The sequence below is a fragment of the Trachemys scripta genome, chromosome 2 (assembly GCF_013100865.1).
Source record: "Trachemys scripta elegans isolate TJP31775 chromosome 2, CAS_Tse_1.0, whole genome shotgun sequence".
NCBI lineage: Eukaryota > Metazoa > Chordata > Testudines > Emydidae > Trachemys > Trachemys scripta.
In genome coordinates, this window is record NC_048299.1 from 266376856 (window position 1) to 266393327 (window position 16472).

A 16472-nucleotide genomic window follows, 5' to 3' on the forward strand; every position below is an offset into this window, starting at 1 on the left:
TTCACTACTTTATTATTTACTGTATTGCCAACCTCAAAAGTATAAAAATTATGAGAATGGTCCAAAAATAATTGTATATGTATCACGGGTTTTTGTGTCTTTAATTTTTGAACTCCCGTGTCTACTCCCAGTGAATGTGTGTCCATTCGAGTGCTGCCAGCTCCCACAGATGTATAAAGTAAGGTAATTTAAGACTAAAGGTAGATCACGCCAGACTAACCTGATTCCCTTCTTTGAGAAAATAACTGATATCTTAGCTAAGTAAAATATTTGACATGGCAGCACACAGAAAAATATTAGTTACGTTACAGAAGATGAGGATTAGTACAAGAATGGTAAAGTGGATGAGGAACTGGCTAAAGGGGAGAAAGCAACAGGTTGTGCTGAAAAGGTGAATTATTGGACTGGAGTGATGTTACTAGTGGAGTTCCTCCAGGATAGGTCTTGGGACCAATCTTATTCAATATTTTATTAATAACCTTGGCACAAAAAGTAGGTGTGTACTAACTGAAATTTTCCAAAGATAAAGAAGTTGGGAGACATCATCAATGCAGAGGAGGATCAGGATATTATACAGGAAGATCTGGATGAGTTTGAAGACTGACATGATGGAAATGTCATGAAATTGAATAGTAGAAAGTGTAAGAACAAGAACTTAGGGTCTAATAATAATCATTTCTGCTACAGGCTGGGGGGGATCATCAGCTGGAAGCAATAGAGGAGAGAGACATGTATGTGTGTGTCAATCACAGGATGACTATGAGCCACCAAGGTGATGCAGCTGTTGTTAGGAATTTTCAGAAAATTTGTTTTGTTTTTGTTACCCTCCATGTTGTTTTGCCTTCTTGTTTCTTGGCTTGACGCTCTTTTCTTTGTTGCTTATTTTTGATTGAGTAAGCTTAAGGGAGTTCCGCCTAGTAACAGAGTCAGGGGCAGGAAATTTGAAGGAAAAGGCAGGAAAATCTGCCGGGAGGGCGCCGAAGGGGAGCTCAAGGAGACCGGGGCGCGGGCTAGCGCCATGCCGGGCTCGCTGCAGGTGCCCTCGCTGGAGGAGCTCGATGTGCAGGAGGTGAGCGTCAGCTCCTCGGTGCTGAAAGCGGCAGCCCATCACTACGGCTCGCAATGCGACAAGCCCAACAAGGAGTTCATGCTGTGCCGCTGGGAGGAGAAGGACCCCCGGAAATGCCTAAAGGAAGGGAAGCAAGTCAATCAATGTGCACTGGAGTTTTTCAGGAAGATTAAGGCTCACTGTGCAGAACCTTTTACTGAATACTGGACTTGTATTGATTATACCAACCTTCAAGAGCTTCGTCGTTGCCGAAAACAGCAGCTGGCATTTGATAATTGTGTGCTGGAGAACTTGGGCTGGGTGAGACCTGATCTGGGAGAGCTGTCGAAGGTCACAAAAGTGCAGACCGACCGACCTATCCCTGAGAATGTCTATCATTCCAGACCAAGACCAGAGCCAAATCCGCCCATTGAAGGAGATTTGAAGCCTGCTAAATATGGCAGCAGGCTTTTTTTCTGGAACTGGTAAAATGGGACCGACAACTCTATAGTAAGCTCTTCTTTGCAAATGTAAATTATCTTGTCCAGTGTGTATTGGATGCAATCCTTAATGATTAAAAAACCCATAATTCAAAAAAAAAAAAAACAAAAAAACCAGGAAAATATATAAGAGTTCAACACAGTGCGCCAGTTGCTGTCTGCCCTAGAGGTAGCCTGTGGTCATTTGTGGTAACATCGAAGAAGAAGACACCTATCTGTTCCTGCCATCGAGTGGTTCTGTATCCAAACCAGTGGTGACTTGATCCAGTGGTGGCGTGTTCTCCTGAGGCTCCTGGTCCTGGTTCTCAAGGGGTTCCTGGGTTTGCTGATCCCATCTGGTTTTCTGTTGTCTCCTGCTTACATCAGTGCAATATAATAGAAATATCTATCTTTATTCCTCTGTTGTTCATTAAACCACTGAGCTGTTTTGTTAATAAATCCCTTTTGTTTTATTCCTTAGAGTGAGTAATAATTATTGGTATGACCATAGGTGATAGATACTAATTCAGGGTAAATGGGCCTGTCTGGGAGGGGGTCCTTTATAAAGGTATCTCCTGTCATAAGTTTCCCCGTAACACCGTGAAAAGATGAATACAATCTTAGGATGTATTAGGCAAGGATTTTCCAATAGGGATAGGGTAGGGTGACCAGACAGCAAATGTAAAAAACTGGGATGGGGGTGGGGGGTAATAGGAGCCTATATAAGAAAAAGACTCAAAAATCAGGACTGTCCCTATAAAATCAGGACATCTGGTCACCCTAGGATAGGGAAGTATTAATGTCGTTGTATAGAGCACTGATAAGACCTCATTTGAAATAACATGTACAATTCTGGATATCCATGTTCAAGAAAGATGACTTTGAACTGAAACAGGTGCAGAGAAGGGCTACTAGGACGTCCAAGGGAATGTAGGGCCAGAGGAGACTGGAGGAGCTTGGCTTGTTTAGCCTAGTAAGAAGGCTGAGAATGGACATAATTGCTCATCGGCAGCAGATATAAGAGGCTTGGGGAGGTTAAGCCACCCCAAACAGGGCGAGAAATGCTGGATGCGGCACACCTCCCTTTGGAGGCGTGCTGTCCTGCTGCCTTTACAGCACTGCCACTGGAAGCTCCTGAGGAGTGGGGGAGTGGCCCCATCTGTGTTCCACCCCATCTGTGGCCCCATCTGTGTTCCACCCCAAGGCCCTGTTCCTGCTCAGCCTCTTATAGGCCTTGGCTACACTTGGCTGCCAAGTGTAGCCGCGGCAGTGCTGTGAAGTGCGAGCGTAGTCACGCCGCCAGCGCTGCCAGAGAGCTCTCTCACAGCGCTGCAAGTACTCCACCTCTCCGAGGGGAATAGCGTGCAGCACTGCAAGCGCTGATTACACTGGCGCTTTACAGCGCTGCACTCGGGGGCGGGGGGCGTTTTCACACCCCTGAGCACAGCAAGTTGCAGCGCTGTACAGTGCTAGTGTAGCCAACGCCATAGAATCATAGATTAGGGTTGGAAGAGACCTCAGGAGGTCATCTAGTCCAACCCCCCGCTCAAAGCAGGGCCAACACCACCAACTAAATCATCCCAGCCATGGCTTTGTCAAGCTGGGCCTTAAAAACCTTAAGGATAGAGATTCCACCACCTATGGTTCCACCTAATATGATTCTATGAAATTCAGGCTGCAAATTAGAAGATTTTAACTCTGAGGAGTGAGGTTTTAGAACAGCTTCCTAATAGTTGGGGGGAGGGGGAGCAAACAACTTAGTTTTAAGAGTGAGCTAGACAAATTTATGAGTGCAAATGAATGATGGCGTGGCTTGTGCTGGTAGGGGCAGGACTCAGCAGCCTTAAGACTCATTTCTGATTTATGTGCCTAAAAGCTCATATGTCCAGGCTTCAGCCGGCGACCCTTAGGGTTCAGGAAGGAATCCCATGCCGCCAAGTGTATTTGGGTGAGTTTTTTTGTTTCCTTCCTCTGAAGTACCAGCAATGGCCAGGTCGGGAGATGCGACAGTGGACAGGAGGGTCAGTGCCCTGAGGTGCCACCGCAGAGTCTCTCTTGCAGGTGCTTGGCAGGCTGGTTCTTGCTGACACACTCAGGCCCTGATCGCCACACGTGGGGCCAGCAAGCGCTTTCCCCCAGTCCGATTGGCAGCGACTGTGGGTTTTCTGCAGGGCGCGCAGGCAGTGGGAGCGACCAGGTGCGCCAGTGCCCACGGTCCCTGCAATGGCAGGTCGGGGATGAAGTGAGGTAGACGCAGCTAATGCTGACCAGGGACCTGCACTCACGCAGCAACGCCGGGTGGCTGGAGACAGCCGCTGCCCCGCACCTCCCCGGGAGCCGTTACACGCAAAAGGGGACGGAGGGGAGGGGGCCACAGCTGGGCTCGGAAATGGGCGGGGCCAGAATAGGGGCGGGGCGGGGACAAGGCCGGCGCTGTATCGTTCGCACAGCATGCTGGGATTTGTAGGCCTGAGCTGCCCTGCCCACCCGGTTTCCCCCAGTGACCCTCAGCGGCGGCAGGGCTGCGCCTGGGGCTAGGCAGCCTCTGTGCCAGGGGTCGCGCCTCGCGGGGTAACTAGGAGACTGGGCCGCGACAGTCATCCCGGAAGGCGAGGAGCCCTCCCCCAAAGAACTACCACTCCCACAGGGCTCCGCGCGCCAGCGTAGCGGCAGCCTTCATAGGGGGAGGGGCAACATGGCTGCGGCTAAGCCGAGGAAGAGGAGTCGTGGCTGAGGTGAGTGTGTGAGGGAGAGGAAGCGCGGGGCGGAGGGTTGCGGGGCCGGGCTGAGGCGAAGGGCGGCGGTGGCAGCAGAAGCGAGGCTAAGGCGGGCGGGGTTGTGGCTCCGCACGGAGGCTGCGGCACCCGGCGGGCGGGCGGTGTGAGGCGGGTTCCCTGTTGGGAACCGGGGGCAGGGGGGTGAATAGCGTGCGGGGAGCCATGAGCGCCCCCCCCCCAGCCTGTATCCTCAGGCCTGATCCCCGCCCCGCAGTTCCCGAGCTCCTGGTGTGCCGCACCCTGGGGCACCCAGCTAACCTTCGCGTAGCGTCCGCAAGCCGCGCGCGGCGCTCTGCGGGGCTGGGAAGTCACTCGGCGTGAAATCACGTCGCAGCGCGCTCGAGGTGTCCCCAAACACCGGTGTGCGGGGCTGTGTTGCAAAGTTTGCGCTGGCTGCTAGCCGTCCTCCCCAGTCGTGCTGTGGCTTCCCCACGCCCGTGTCCACAGCGAGTGACCGACCCCCGGGCGCTGCGGTGGAAAGGGGCAGCAAACTCATCACGCAACAGCTCCCAGATACTGTGTTGTGAGGTTTACACTGGCTCTACTAGTAGGATCAAATAGGCCTGTGACACTACTATGTCCCTTGGTACTGTAGTGTCTGGATGCAGGCCTGTGATCAGGAGGTTCTCTGTGGGGGTTTTTTTAGTGATCTGATATGGTATAAATGTAGGTCTGTCTTGTGTAGTATTGACAAAACACCATGATACAAATATTGTAGCATGCTGTCAAGCTGTGAATGTTCAGTGAATCCATTTAATGCTAACAAATGTCATTTGCTTGTCTGACACTCTTATGATGATTGTGTCATGGCAACACATGACAGTGAGGTGTGACCATGCAGATCTGACCTGTGTAGTGTTAAATGAAAGTTACACAATTTTTTGTTACTGTCAGTAACTATGTGATAGCTTTCCATCTATCTCTCTGGGGCTGGTGTATTATAGAGACTAAACTTGACCTTTGGGGGGGAATTTGTTTATGGTATGATGGACTGCAGTACAGGGACTGTCTGTTGAAAGACTCTGTAAATAGGCACTAAAATGTTTACATAAAATTACTACTGAGAAATTACAAATTTGGGGGATTAAAATACGGATTGTAGGGCCATTACAGTGGGAGAACTTCACTGAGTGAGACTTTAAATTGCTTTTGAAACACACTATTAAATCCTTCACAGGAGGAAAAGACACTCTAAAATCTGCCAAAATGAGTGAGTTGGTAGGTCTGTGATTGCTCATTCAGAAAAAAAAGTGTTAAAAGTGGGAACTGAAGATAATTAATTTGCAAATAAGATAGCATTTAAAAGCAGTGATTGATTTTCTAGTTTCAAATAGTATAATGTTGGAAGATGTTAAACTTCCTCCCCCATTTCCCTCTCTTTCTCTTACCCCTATGCTAGTGTACCTTCTGTTTCAGGTCTAATAAAATGGAATCACTAAGAACATAAGAATAGCCATGCTGGGTCAGACCAATGGTCTATCTAGCAGAGTATCCTGTCTTCTGACAGTGGTAAGTGCCAGGTTCATTCAATGGAATGAATGAATGAACAGGGAATGGACAAAGGGGGGTAATTGTGTGATCCCCTGTGGTCCAGTCCCAGCTTCTGGCAGTTAGATGTTTAGGGACATCCAGAGCATCGGGTGTGTCCCTGACCATCTTGGCTAGTAGCCATTCTTGGACCTATCCCCCATGAGCTTATCTAATTCTTTTTTTTTTTTATAGGCCTTGGCTACACTGGCAATTCACAGCGCTGCACTTGCTGCGCTCAGGGGTGTGAAAAAACACCCCCCCTGAGCGCAGTGAGTGCAGGGCTGTAAAGCGCCAGTGTAATCAGAGCCTGCAGTGCTGCACGCTCGCTCGCAGCTTTGCAAGCTATTCCCCTCGGAGAGGTGGAGTACTTGCAGCGCTGCGAGAGAGCTCTCCAAGCGCTGGCGGCGCGACTACACTCGCGCTTCACAGCGCTGCCGCAGCAGCGCTGTGAATCCGCAAGTGTAGCCAAGGCCATAGATTTGTCCTTCACAACAGCCTGTGGCAATGAGTTCCACAGGTGATCTGTATGTTGTGTGAAGAAGTACTTCCTTATGTTTTGGACCAGGAATCACCCAGTGAAATTAACAGGCAGCAGGTTTTTGTGTTACATGAAGGGGTAAATAGCGCTTCTCTATTCACTTTCTCCACGCCATTTTTCCCACTCAAATACAGACTTCGCTCCAAGGGTGGGGGAGTGGAGAAAATCCTCTTGGGGCAGAGATAAAATACCGAAGAATCTCACAATCAGTTACTTGTTTGTAGTGGGCTAACTATGAAGAAAACTTTCTAACTATAGGACTAGATTACTATGGTAGGTTGTATAATCCCTGGCATTGGAGGTTTTTAAGAACAGGTTATATAAAGACCTGTTAGAGATGGTATAGATGACCTCTTGAGGTTCCTTGCAGCCCTGAATTTCTGTGACTCTATGAAGGAAATTGTTTACGTTCCTAACTGCAGTGGGTGCTAGTAGGTGTCCACGTTAGTAACACTGATGACTTTCAGATTGGTTGGTGTATCAGAGACCCGTTAAGGAAATATATTGCCATTGTTCTGGCTCCATAAGCTTTAAAGGAAATGAAAATAAACTGTTTCATGAATTTTGTGCCATTTAACATTGTATTTTGACATCACTAAAATGGCTAATGATAGGGGGGTTTACATAAAAATGTCTATGACTAGAATTAGCATAGTTTAGCATAGAAAGCAAAAGTAAGTAGATGACAGCTGTTCAAAGAATCTTAAGCAATTCCAGTAGTATATTTTGTTCCAAAATGTGTGGTTTCCCTCTAATCAATTTATATCGTTTTTATGTGATTAAAATATCTAAATGGTATTTTTATCAGTGCTTTCAGTTGATTTTATTTTAATATGGTGCTTCTCTACTATTTTATGCTGATAGCTAAATTCTGAGGTGGCACTTTCAGAGATGGGCCTTTCTGAGAGAAATGGAAACTGATGGCTGGCATACTGAGTAGCGTAGGAGCATCATATCAGGGTGAAATAAGATGATTGCCAGTACTATGGCACTTTTAGGCTTCTTTTTTTGTGAATGAGCATGTTAGCTTTGTGACTGTCAACTACATGGGGAAAACTTTCCTTTTTATCCACTTGTTTCATACATTTTCTTGCCATGTTTCATAATTATTGAAGATTTGTTTAAAAATGGGCTTGTTCCTTTTCAATCAGTTTTTCTTTTGAATTGATTCTGCAGCATACAAAGGCTGCATTTGTGATTGTTTCCATGGAAACAGTGTCATAATATTTGTACATATATATCAGTAATACCTATTGAGGATCTCTGTCTGCTTTACAAAAAAATACATTTAGCCTCACAAATACCCCTGGGTGACACATTATCTCAATATTGCTGATGGGGAACTTGAAGAGAGGTGAAAGGCAAAATGTACAAGTGAACAGTAATTTTGAATTATTCAGTTCTTGGGTACCCAACTTGAGCTGCCTACTGCCTGATTTTTCAGAGGTACTGAGCACCTATATCATGATCTTTATTTGGACTTAGGGGCTGTTCATCCCTTCTGAAAAAGAACCCTAGAAATCCCAAGTTGGGAAATCCAAAATTAGTGTCTCACAAGGCTTGTGAAAGAGCTGTTAATAAAAATACAGATCTGCCTGCCGTTCCTGTATCTGAATCACAATACTACATTTCCTCCCACAGACTCAGGATTGTGACTTTGTTGTGGGATCAAATAGACTAGTTGGTTAAGGACAGTAAAAGAAGGAAGGAAGTATTACTATTCCTCCCGACCGTCTCTCTCACATTTCAAATTAACATAGCAATTTCTAGTTGGCTGATTGGAGGCTGAGCCTAGAGCTATAATTACTGGGCATTGCACTGATTGATTTACTTCAGCCCAAAGGCTGTAGTAATTCTCCTGGAATGTATGGCAACAGGAGGGGAGATTGAATCTGGAATTGTGGAATATGGTATGTGACATTTTTAGCTTGTAAGAGCCCACCTCGCACTAACCTGCTGCAGAGCTCTTTTGGCCTTCCAGGGCATGCTGATCAAAAGACTTTGGACTGTAACAAAGTCAGTGTTTGTGGCTTTCTAGAGTTTGCGTAGCAGCTATTTTCAGGTGGATGGGGTCTGCCAGCACAGACAATAATATTAATTGATTGGAATATTAAATATGTTCTTCACTATGCATAATGAAAAAGTCTATAAAAATAAATGGTATTGTGGATTTATATCAAATTTGGTGTGGTTAAAAGTTAAAGAATGGCTTTTCTAACTGCCTGTCCTTCAAATTCAACCTGGGATCTGACAGTAAAGTTGTACTCTTTCTAACTCTCATACCAATTTTAGTCACTTGTCAGACTAGAACAGCATTCTGACAGAGTCATAGCTCTAAGCATATGTCTTCACAGCAACTAGACACCCACGGCTATACTATACTCAGACTCACGCCAGCTGACCGACCACAGCTGCGGGGCTGTCTCACTGCTGTGTAGATGGCTGGTCTGGGGCGTGGGCTCTAGGACTCTGCAAGGTGGGGAGTCCCAGAGCTTGGGTTTCAGCCTGAGCCTGGAAGTCTACAGAGAAATGAAACAGCCCCGCAGCCTGAGGCCTGCTAGCCCGAGTCAGTTGGCATGGGCCAGCCGTGAGGTGTGGGTTTTTTTGTTTGTTTGCTGTATAGACATACCCTAAAGCTCTTTGCTTAAAACTGAAAGCATGTACACTTCACACATCATAATCATCAAACACGCATAGTCTACTGAGGACTGTTGCGTTAGCCAGAGCGAATAGGTTGATGGTGTCATGTGTAAGAATGACAATCTGGATAAGACTAATTGTCCATCTAGCCCAGTATCCTGTCTTTTGGCAAATACCAGTGCCAGGTGTTTCAGCGGAAATGGACAGAACAGGGTAGTTATTGTGTGGTCCAGTCCCAGCTTCTGGCAGTCAGAGGCTTAGGGACACCCAGAATGTGGAGTTGTGTCCCTGACCATGATGTCTAATAGCTATTGATGGACCTATGTTCAGAGAACATATATATATATTTTTAATCTGGTTATACTTTTGGCCTTCACAACGTCCCCGGACAATGAATTCCACAGGTTGACTGCGTGCTATGTGAAGAAGTACTTCTTTATGTTTGTGATAAATCTGCTGCCTATAATTTCATTGGGTGACCCCTGGTTCTTGTGTTATATGACAGGGTAAATAATACTTACTTATTCACTTTCTCCACACCATTCATGATTTTATAGACCTCTAGCATATCACCGCTTAATTGTCTCTCTTCCAAGATGAATAGTCCCAGGCTTTTTAATCTCTCCTCATATGGAAGCTGTTCCATATCCTTAGTCATTTTTGTTGCCCTTCTCTGTATCTTTTCCATTTCTAATGCGTTTTTTTGAGATGGGGTGACCAGAATTGCATGCAGTATTCAAGGTGTGGGCATATCATGGGTATAGATAGTGCCATTATGATATTTTCAGTATTATTGTCTAACCCTTTCCTAATGGTTCCTGACATTCTTAGCTTTTTTGACTGCTGCTGCAAGTTGAGAACTATCCACAACGACTCCAAGAGCTTTCTTGAGTAGTAACAGCTAATTTAGACCCCTTCATTTTGTATGTATAGTTGGGATTATGTTTTCCAATGTGCATTACTTTGCACTTAGCAACATTGCATTTCATCTGCCATTTTGTTGCCCAGTCACTCAGTTTTGGGAGATCCCTTTCTAACTCTTCCCAGTCAGCTTTGGAATTAATGATTTTAAATCATTTTGTATCGGATGCAGACTTAGCCACCTTACTGTTTACCCCTTTTTCCAGTTCATTTATGATTATGATGAATAGCACTGGTCCCAGTACAGATCCTTGGAGGACCTGGCTATTTACCTAACTCCACTGTGAAAACTGACCGTTTATTCCTACCTTTATTTCCTATCTTTTAACTAGTTACTGATCCATGAAAGGACCTTCTCTCTTATTCCATTATTTCTTATTTTGCTTCAGAGCCTTTGTTGAGGGACCTTGTCAAGGCTTTCTGAAAGTTCACGTATACTATATTGACTGGATCACCTTTGTCCACATGCTTGTGGACATTCTCCAAGAATTCTAGTAGATTGGTGAGGCTTGATTTCTCTTCACAAAAGCCGGGTTAACTCTTCCTCAACATATCCGTTTGATCTGTGTCTGATAATTCTGTTCTTTATTATATTTTCAACCAGTTTGCCTGATACAGAAGATAGGCTTACTGGCCTGTAATTAGAAGTATAGTCTCATTAGTGTCTTTTAAAAATCATGTTACATTAGCTATCTTCCAGTCATCTGATACAGATGCTGATTTAAGCAATAAGTTACACACCACATTTATAGTTTTGCACTTTCATATTTGAGTTCCTTCAGAACTCTTAGGGGAATACCATCTGGTCCTGGTGACTTACTGCTGTTTAATTTATCAGTTTATTCCAAAACCACCTCTATTGACCTATCAGCATGGCACAGTTCTTCAGATTTGTGACCAGGCATTGTGTAGGAAAGTTCCCAGTTCTAGCTCAAACCTGAGGATCTAAAGCTCTCTGTGGTGGCCCAGTGGGCAGAGGTGCCAGGTAGGGTCAGGATGTGCACCCCTTCATGCATCAGTGGGGAATTTGAGAGCATGGTGTGCTGGGGTGTTTTGACAACATGACTGAAGAGCATACAATGCCACTTTTGAATATAATGAGCGATTGAAAGAAGGCATCTCTCAGCAAGATTATAATGTTTCGCCTAAGTCAAACCACTTTATGTTCAGGATTCAGTGTTGACAGCGCATATGGAAAGCCTCTACCCATTCAAAAATCTGCCTATAATTAGAGTCCAGGTTTCTAATCCATACATCAGTATAGGTAGTACACGGGTTTGATTGATCCAGAACATTGTCTCAGCTTGAAGATGTTTTTGTATCTGTAAGTGAGATGTGAACTTCATGCAGGAAGTGACGAGATGTCTTTGTCAGCGAATGTCTGGTTTGCTTTGACCATCTGAACTTTGCTTTGGAGCCTAGGTAGATGATAGTTTTGAACCACATCTTCACCAGGTATTGTGGTGGACCAGCTCCAAGGTTCTGGACCTTGGTCTTCTGGAATGTGATGTTCAACCCCATAGTGTGGGTAGCCTCCCGGAAACCTTGGAGGGTGGGACTGAAATTCTCTGACTTCTCCCCAAGCAAAGCTACTTCATCAGTGTAGTGTTGGTTGGTGAACGTTTCTTAACTAATGTTGATTCTGATATGAGAGCAGTAAGTCTGTCAAGCTATCGACTGGATATTAGGAAAGTGCCAGGGTCAGAGTGCATCTCTGTCGCACACCCAAAGTTGTGTAGAAATCCAGCGAAAGCTGTTAACCAGCACGACTTTCACACGGGGTGAAGACCCATGCACCAGATTTATCAGACTATCTGGGGCACCAGCTTCTTTTAGTGAGAGTGAAAATGCTAACCTAAATCAGTTTAGTGTTGACTAAATCAAAAGCCGCCTTGATGTCGATATATGCCATGTGAAGTGGGAGGTTAAATTCTTGGTAAAGATCAGCCAGAGGTTAAAGACCGTGTCCATTGTTGACCTCTGTCAAGGCGCATCTGCATCCTACCAAGCAGAACATGAGCAAATACCGTTCAAGGGACTGAAAACAATGAAATTGTCCTGAAGTTCCCATACTCAGTGTGAGATCCTTTGTCCTTGTACAGAGATACTATGATATGATTATTCCATTCTGTTGATACTTTGCCAGATGCCCACACTTTGAAGAATACAGTATTTGTTGCAGGCTGATGCTTACTGCTTCCAAAGCATCTTTGAGCAAGTCTGGGGGAATATCAGGTCCAACAGCACATCCCCTCTAACTTCGGAATGGCCTTTCATATTTCCATGGGTCTTCAGCCTTGTGATTTGCCATGTCACATAGCTCTGGACAGTTGTCAGTGGCATAATGTGTTTTCCATCTATTCAGGACCTTGTCCATCAATGAACAGGGAAAGCTGGCCGGTTTCGTGATGGGGATTCTGGAAGGTTGTTTATGGTTGCCAGCTAGGTGCCCGGTGACTGTAGGCAGGATGCAGATTGTTGAACTTTAGGCCATTCTCTGCCTCGTCAGCTGGGGAGTTGATGTAAATCTCAGTCATGTTTTGCCATGGCTTGGCAAATGCCTTTCAGCCTCCTTCCCCCTCACCAAAGTGCTGAGTACCTAAAGTTCACACTGCATTTGTTACACATTAGCTCTTTGGGGCAGGAGACCTGTCTTGCATGTATGTAAAGCACCTAGTACACACTGGAGCAGTACATAAATAATGACATAAAAAACTAAAATAAAAGAATATTAAGGTTGCTTAGTCAAGCACTCAAAGATAAAAATGCCAGAATTAAGGTTGCCTGTGCAAACTTAATTCAGTCCTATGTGCGTATGTGTTAGGATATAACTTTTAATTAAATATTCAATATTTTTTCCATAGGACCCCTGCCTCTTTCTGTGGGTTCCAGCAAGTTAGTTGCTGAGAGAAGGGAGGCTTTCCTGTGCTCTCAGTTCTGATAATCAGAGCTACAGCAGCTCCCAGCAACTGCAGGGAAAGTTTTGTTCAGCCTCTGCAATCTTGGAAAGAAACGGGCTCAGTTGCTTCATGGGGATTGTGGATGTGTGGTCTGGGTAGCATGTGGGAGCTGTTTCAGCATGCAGCACTACTGGTGCACATGGAATCTTCAGAGAATTTGGTTGCTGGCCTCTAACAAATCTTTAAGTGTTTCAGAAGGTTACAAGTTGGTCAAATGTGGGCCCACTATTTATTATTTTTATTATTGGAGTGCTAGGAGCTCTAGTTTTGGGCCAGTACCACAAAGCACCAGGAGCTGTACAAACAGAACAAAACAATGGTCCTTTCCCTGAAATGCTTACAGACTAAAAAGACAAGACAGACAGATGGTCAGGGAAGGCATACAACACACAAGCAGAGTGTACAGTCTGGTGGCAACAAATATGTTAGTTCCACAATTTTATTTTCTCTCTCTGGTGGGTTTAGTTAGGAGGGGATAAGCTAAAGGCAGAGAGAAAGGACATTGAAAGGAAGGAGGATGCGGGGGGGGGGGGAGCGTGAAGAGAAGGGGAGAAGAAGGTACGTGGAGGGTTCTCAGGCGTCCGGTTTTCGACTCGAACACCCAGTTGAAAAGGGACCCTGGCGGCTCCGGTTGGCACTGTTGACTGGGCTGTTAAAAGTCCAGTTGGTGGTGAGTGGGGGCCCAGGGCTAAGGCAGGATCCCTGCCTGCCCTAGCTCCGCGCAGCACCTGGAAGTGGCCATCAGGTCCTTACAGCCCCATGGCATATGGGCGGCCAGGAGGCTCCATGTGCTGCCCCCTTCCCGAGTGCCAGCTCCGCAGCTCCCATTGGCTGGGAACAGCAACCAATGGGAGCTGCGGGGGAGGTGCCTGCGGGTGTGAAGGCAGTGTGTGGTGCCTCCGTGGCCGCCCACACACCTAGGGAGCGTAATGACCTGGCGGCTGCTTCCTAGGAGCCGTGGTAAGTGCCGCCGGGGACCCACCCACCCCCAACACCCTGCCCCCGCCTGGAGTCCCCTCCTGCACCCAAACTCCCTTCAGGAGCCTGCACCCCAAACCTGTCATCTCCATAGAATCATAGAATATCAGGGTTGAAAGGAACCTCAGGAGGTCATATAGTCCAACCCTCTGCTCAAAGCAGGACCAATCCCCAACTAAATCATCCCAGCCAGGCTTTGTCAAGCCTAACCTTAAAAACCTCTAAGGAAGGAGATTCCACCACCTCCCTAGGTAACCCATTTCAGTGCTTCATCACCCTCCTAGTGAAAAAGTTTTTCCTAATATCCAACCTAAATCTCCCCCACTGTAACTTGAGACCATTATTCCTTGTTCTACCACTGAGAACAGTCTAGATCTATCCTTTTTGGAGTCCCCTTTCAGGTAGTTGAAAGCAGCTATCAAATCCCCCCCTCATTCTTCTCTTCTGCAGACTAAACATTCCCAGTTCCCTCAGCCTCTCCTCATAAGTCATGTGCTCCAGCTCCCTAATCATTTTTGTTGCCCTCTGCTGGACTCTTTCCAATTTTTCCACATCCTCCTTGCAGTGTGGGGTCCAAAACTGGACACAGTACTCCAGATGAGGCCTCACCAATGTCGAATAGAGGGGAATGATCATGTCCCTCGATCTGCTGGCAATACCCCTACTTATACAGCCCCAAATGCCGTTAGCCTTCTTGGCAACAAGGGCACACTGTTGACTCGTATCCAGCTTCTCGTCCACTGTAACCCCTAGGTCCTTTTCTGCAGAACTGCTGCCTAGCCATTCGGTCCCTAGTCTGTAGCAGTGCATGGGATTCTTCCATCCTAAGTGCAGGACTCTGCACTTGTCCTTGTTGAACCTCATCAGATTTCTTTTGGCCCAATCCTCTAATTTGTCTAGGTCCTTCTGTATCGTATCCCTACCCTCCAGTGTATCTACCACTCCTCCCAGGTTAGTGTCATCTGCAAACTTGCTGAGGGTGCAGTCCACGCCATCCTCTGGATTGTTAATGAAGATATTGAACAAAACTGGCCCCAGGATCGACCCTTGGGGCACTTTGCTTGATATCGGTTGCCAGCTAGACATGGAGCCATTGATCACTACCCTTTGAGCCTGACGATCTAGCCAGCTTTCTATCCACCTTGTAGTCACTTCATCCAGCTCATACTTCATCAACTTGCCGGCAAGAATACTGTGGGAGATGGTATCAAAAGCTTTGCTAAAGTCAAGGAATAACGTGTCCACTGTTTTCTCCTCATCCACAGAGCCAGTTATCTTGTTATAGAAGGCAATTAGGTTAGTCAGGCATGACTTGCCCTTGGTGAATTCATGCTGACTGTTCCTGATCACTTTCCTCTAAGTGCTTCAGAATTGATTCCTTGAGGACCTGCTCCATGATTTTTCCAGGGACTGAGGTGAGGCTGACTGTCCTGTTGTTCCCCAGATCCTCCTCCTTCCCTTTTTTAAAGATGGGCAGTACATTAGCCTTTTTCCAGTCATCCAGGACCTCCCCCGATTGCCATGAGTTTTCAAAGATAATGGCCAATGGCTCTGCAATCACATCCGCCAACTCCTTTAGCACCCTCGGATGCAGGGCATCCGCCCCCATGGACTTGTTCTCGTCCAGCTTTTCTAAATAGTCCTGAACCACTTCTTTCTCCACAGAGGGCTGGTCACCTTCTCTCCATGCTGTGCTGCCCAGTGCAGTAGTCTGGGAGCTGACCTTGTTTGGGAAGACAAAGGCAAAAAAAGCATTGAGTACATTAGCTTTTTCCACATCCTCTGTCACTAGGTTGCCTCCCTCATTCACTAAGGGGCCCACACTTTCCTTGATCATCTTCTTGTTGCTAACATACCAGCCCCATCCCACAGCCCACACCCCGGTCACAGCCCTCATCCCTCCTGCACCCCAACCCTCTGCCCCAGCTAGAGCCCTCTCCTCCATCCCAAACCCCAGATCTCGCACCCCCAGCTGGAGTCCTCCACCCCCCTGTCAGCCCGGAGCCCTCTCCCGCACCCTGAACCCCTTATTTCTGTCCCTACCCAGAGCCTGCACCCCCAGCCCAGAGCCCCTACCCCCTCCGGCACCCCAATCTGCTGCCCCAGCCGGTGAAAGTGAGTGAGGGTGGGGAAGAGCAAGCGACTGGGGGAGGGGGGAATGGAGCAAGTGGGGGCAGGGCAGGATATTTGGTTTTATGCAGTTAAAAAGCTGGCAACTGTAGTGACATAAAATGAAGAGACTGAGGAAGGGGGAGGTTTGGAGCACATAGCCAGTCATCACAGAGAAAGTCCAGTCATTGTCTCTGGCTGGTTCCTCTTGGCAGCTTTCCTATCCCTGTGGACGTGGGAGAAAAGGCACACTCCTCACACCAAGGTGACTCTTTAGATTTCCACTGCCTGTTCGAAAGCATGGGGGTGCTAGAACTTCTGAATGAAAAGGTTGTAAGAATTTTTTTATGTGGGCAAAATGTCTTTCCTAAGCTTGTTCTCAGAAACAGTTAAACTGTTTTAGCAGAAAATTTCCTAAAAATTCAGCATTAGGCTAGGGTTACCATACTTAACAAATAAAAAAAGAGGACCCTCCACAGGGTCCTGGCCCCG

The 16472-nt window shown here is 46.6% G+C and overlaps 2 protein-coding genes across 4 annotated transcripts in view; both read left to right on the forward strand.

The window, feature by feature from the left end:
- The first annotated feature begins 967 nt into the window (after positions 1 to 967).
- LOC117871681 (NADH dehydrogenase [ubiquinone] 1 alpha subcomplex subunit 8-like) lies at positions 968 to 1654 on the forward strand. Its single transcript, XM_034759464.1, has one exon. The coding sequence runs from the start codon at positions 1019 to 1021 to the stop codon at positions 1535 to 1537; it is 519 nt and encodes a 172-aa protein (XP_034615355.1). The 5' UTR covers positions 968 to 1018; the 3' UTR covers positions 1538 to 1654.
- Positions 1655 to 4167: 2513 nt separating this feature from the next.
- The window catches only part of EFR3A (EFR3 homolog A), a 152014-nt gene continuing 139709 nt past the window's right edge, over positions 4168 to 16472 (forward strand). For all 3 annotated transcript variants that reach the window (XM_034763629.1, XM_034763628.1, XM_034763630.1), the window contains exon 1: positions 4168 to 4262. The gene's annotated coding sequence lies outside the window, so the exon portion shown is untranslated. The remainder of the gene's footprint in view (positions 4263 to 16472) is intronic.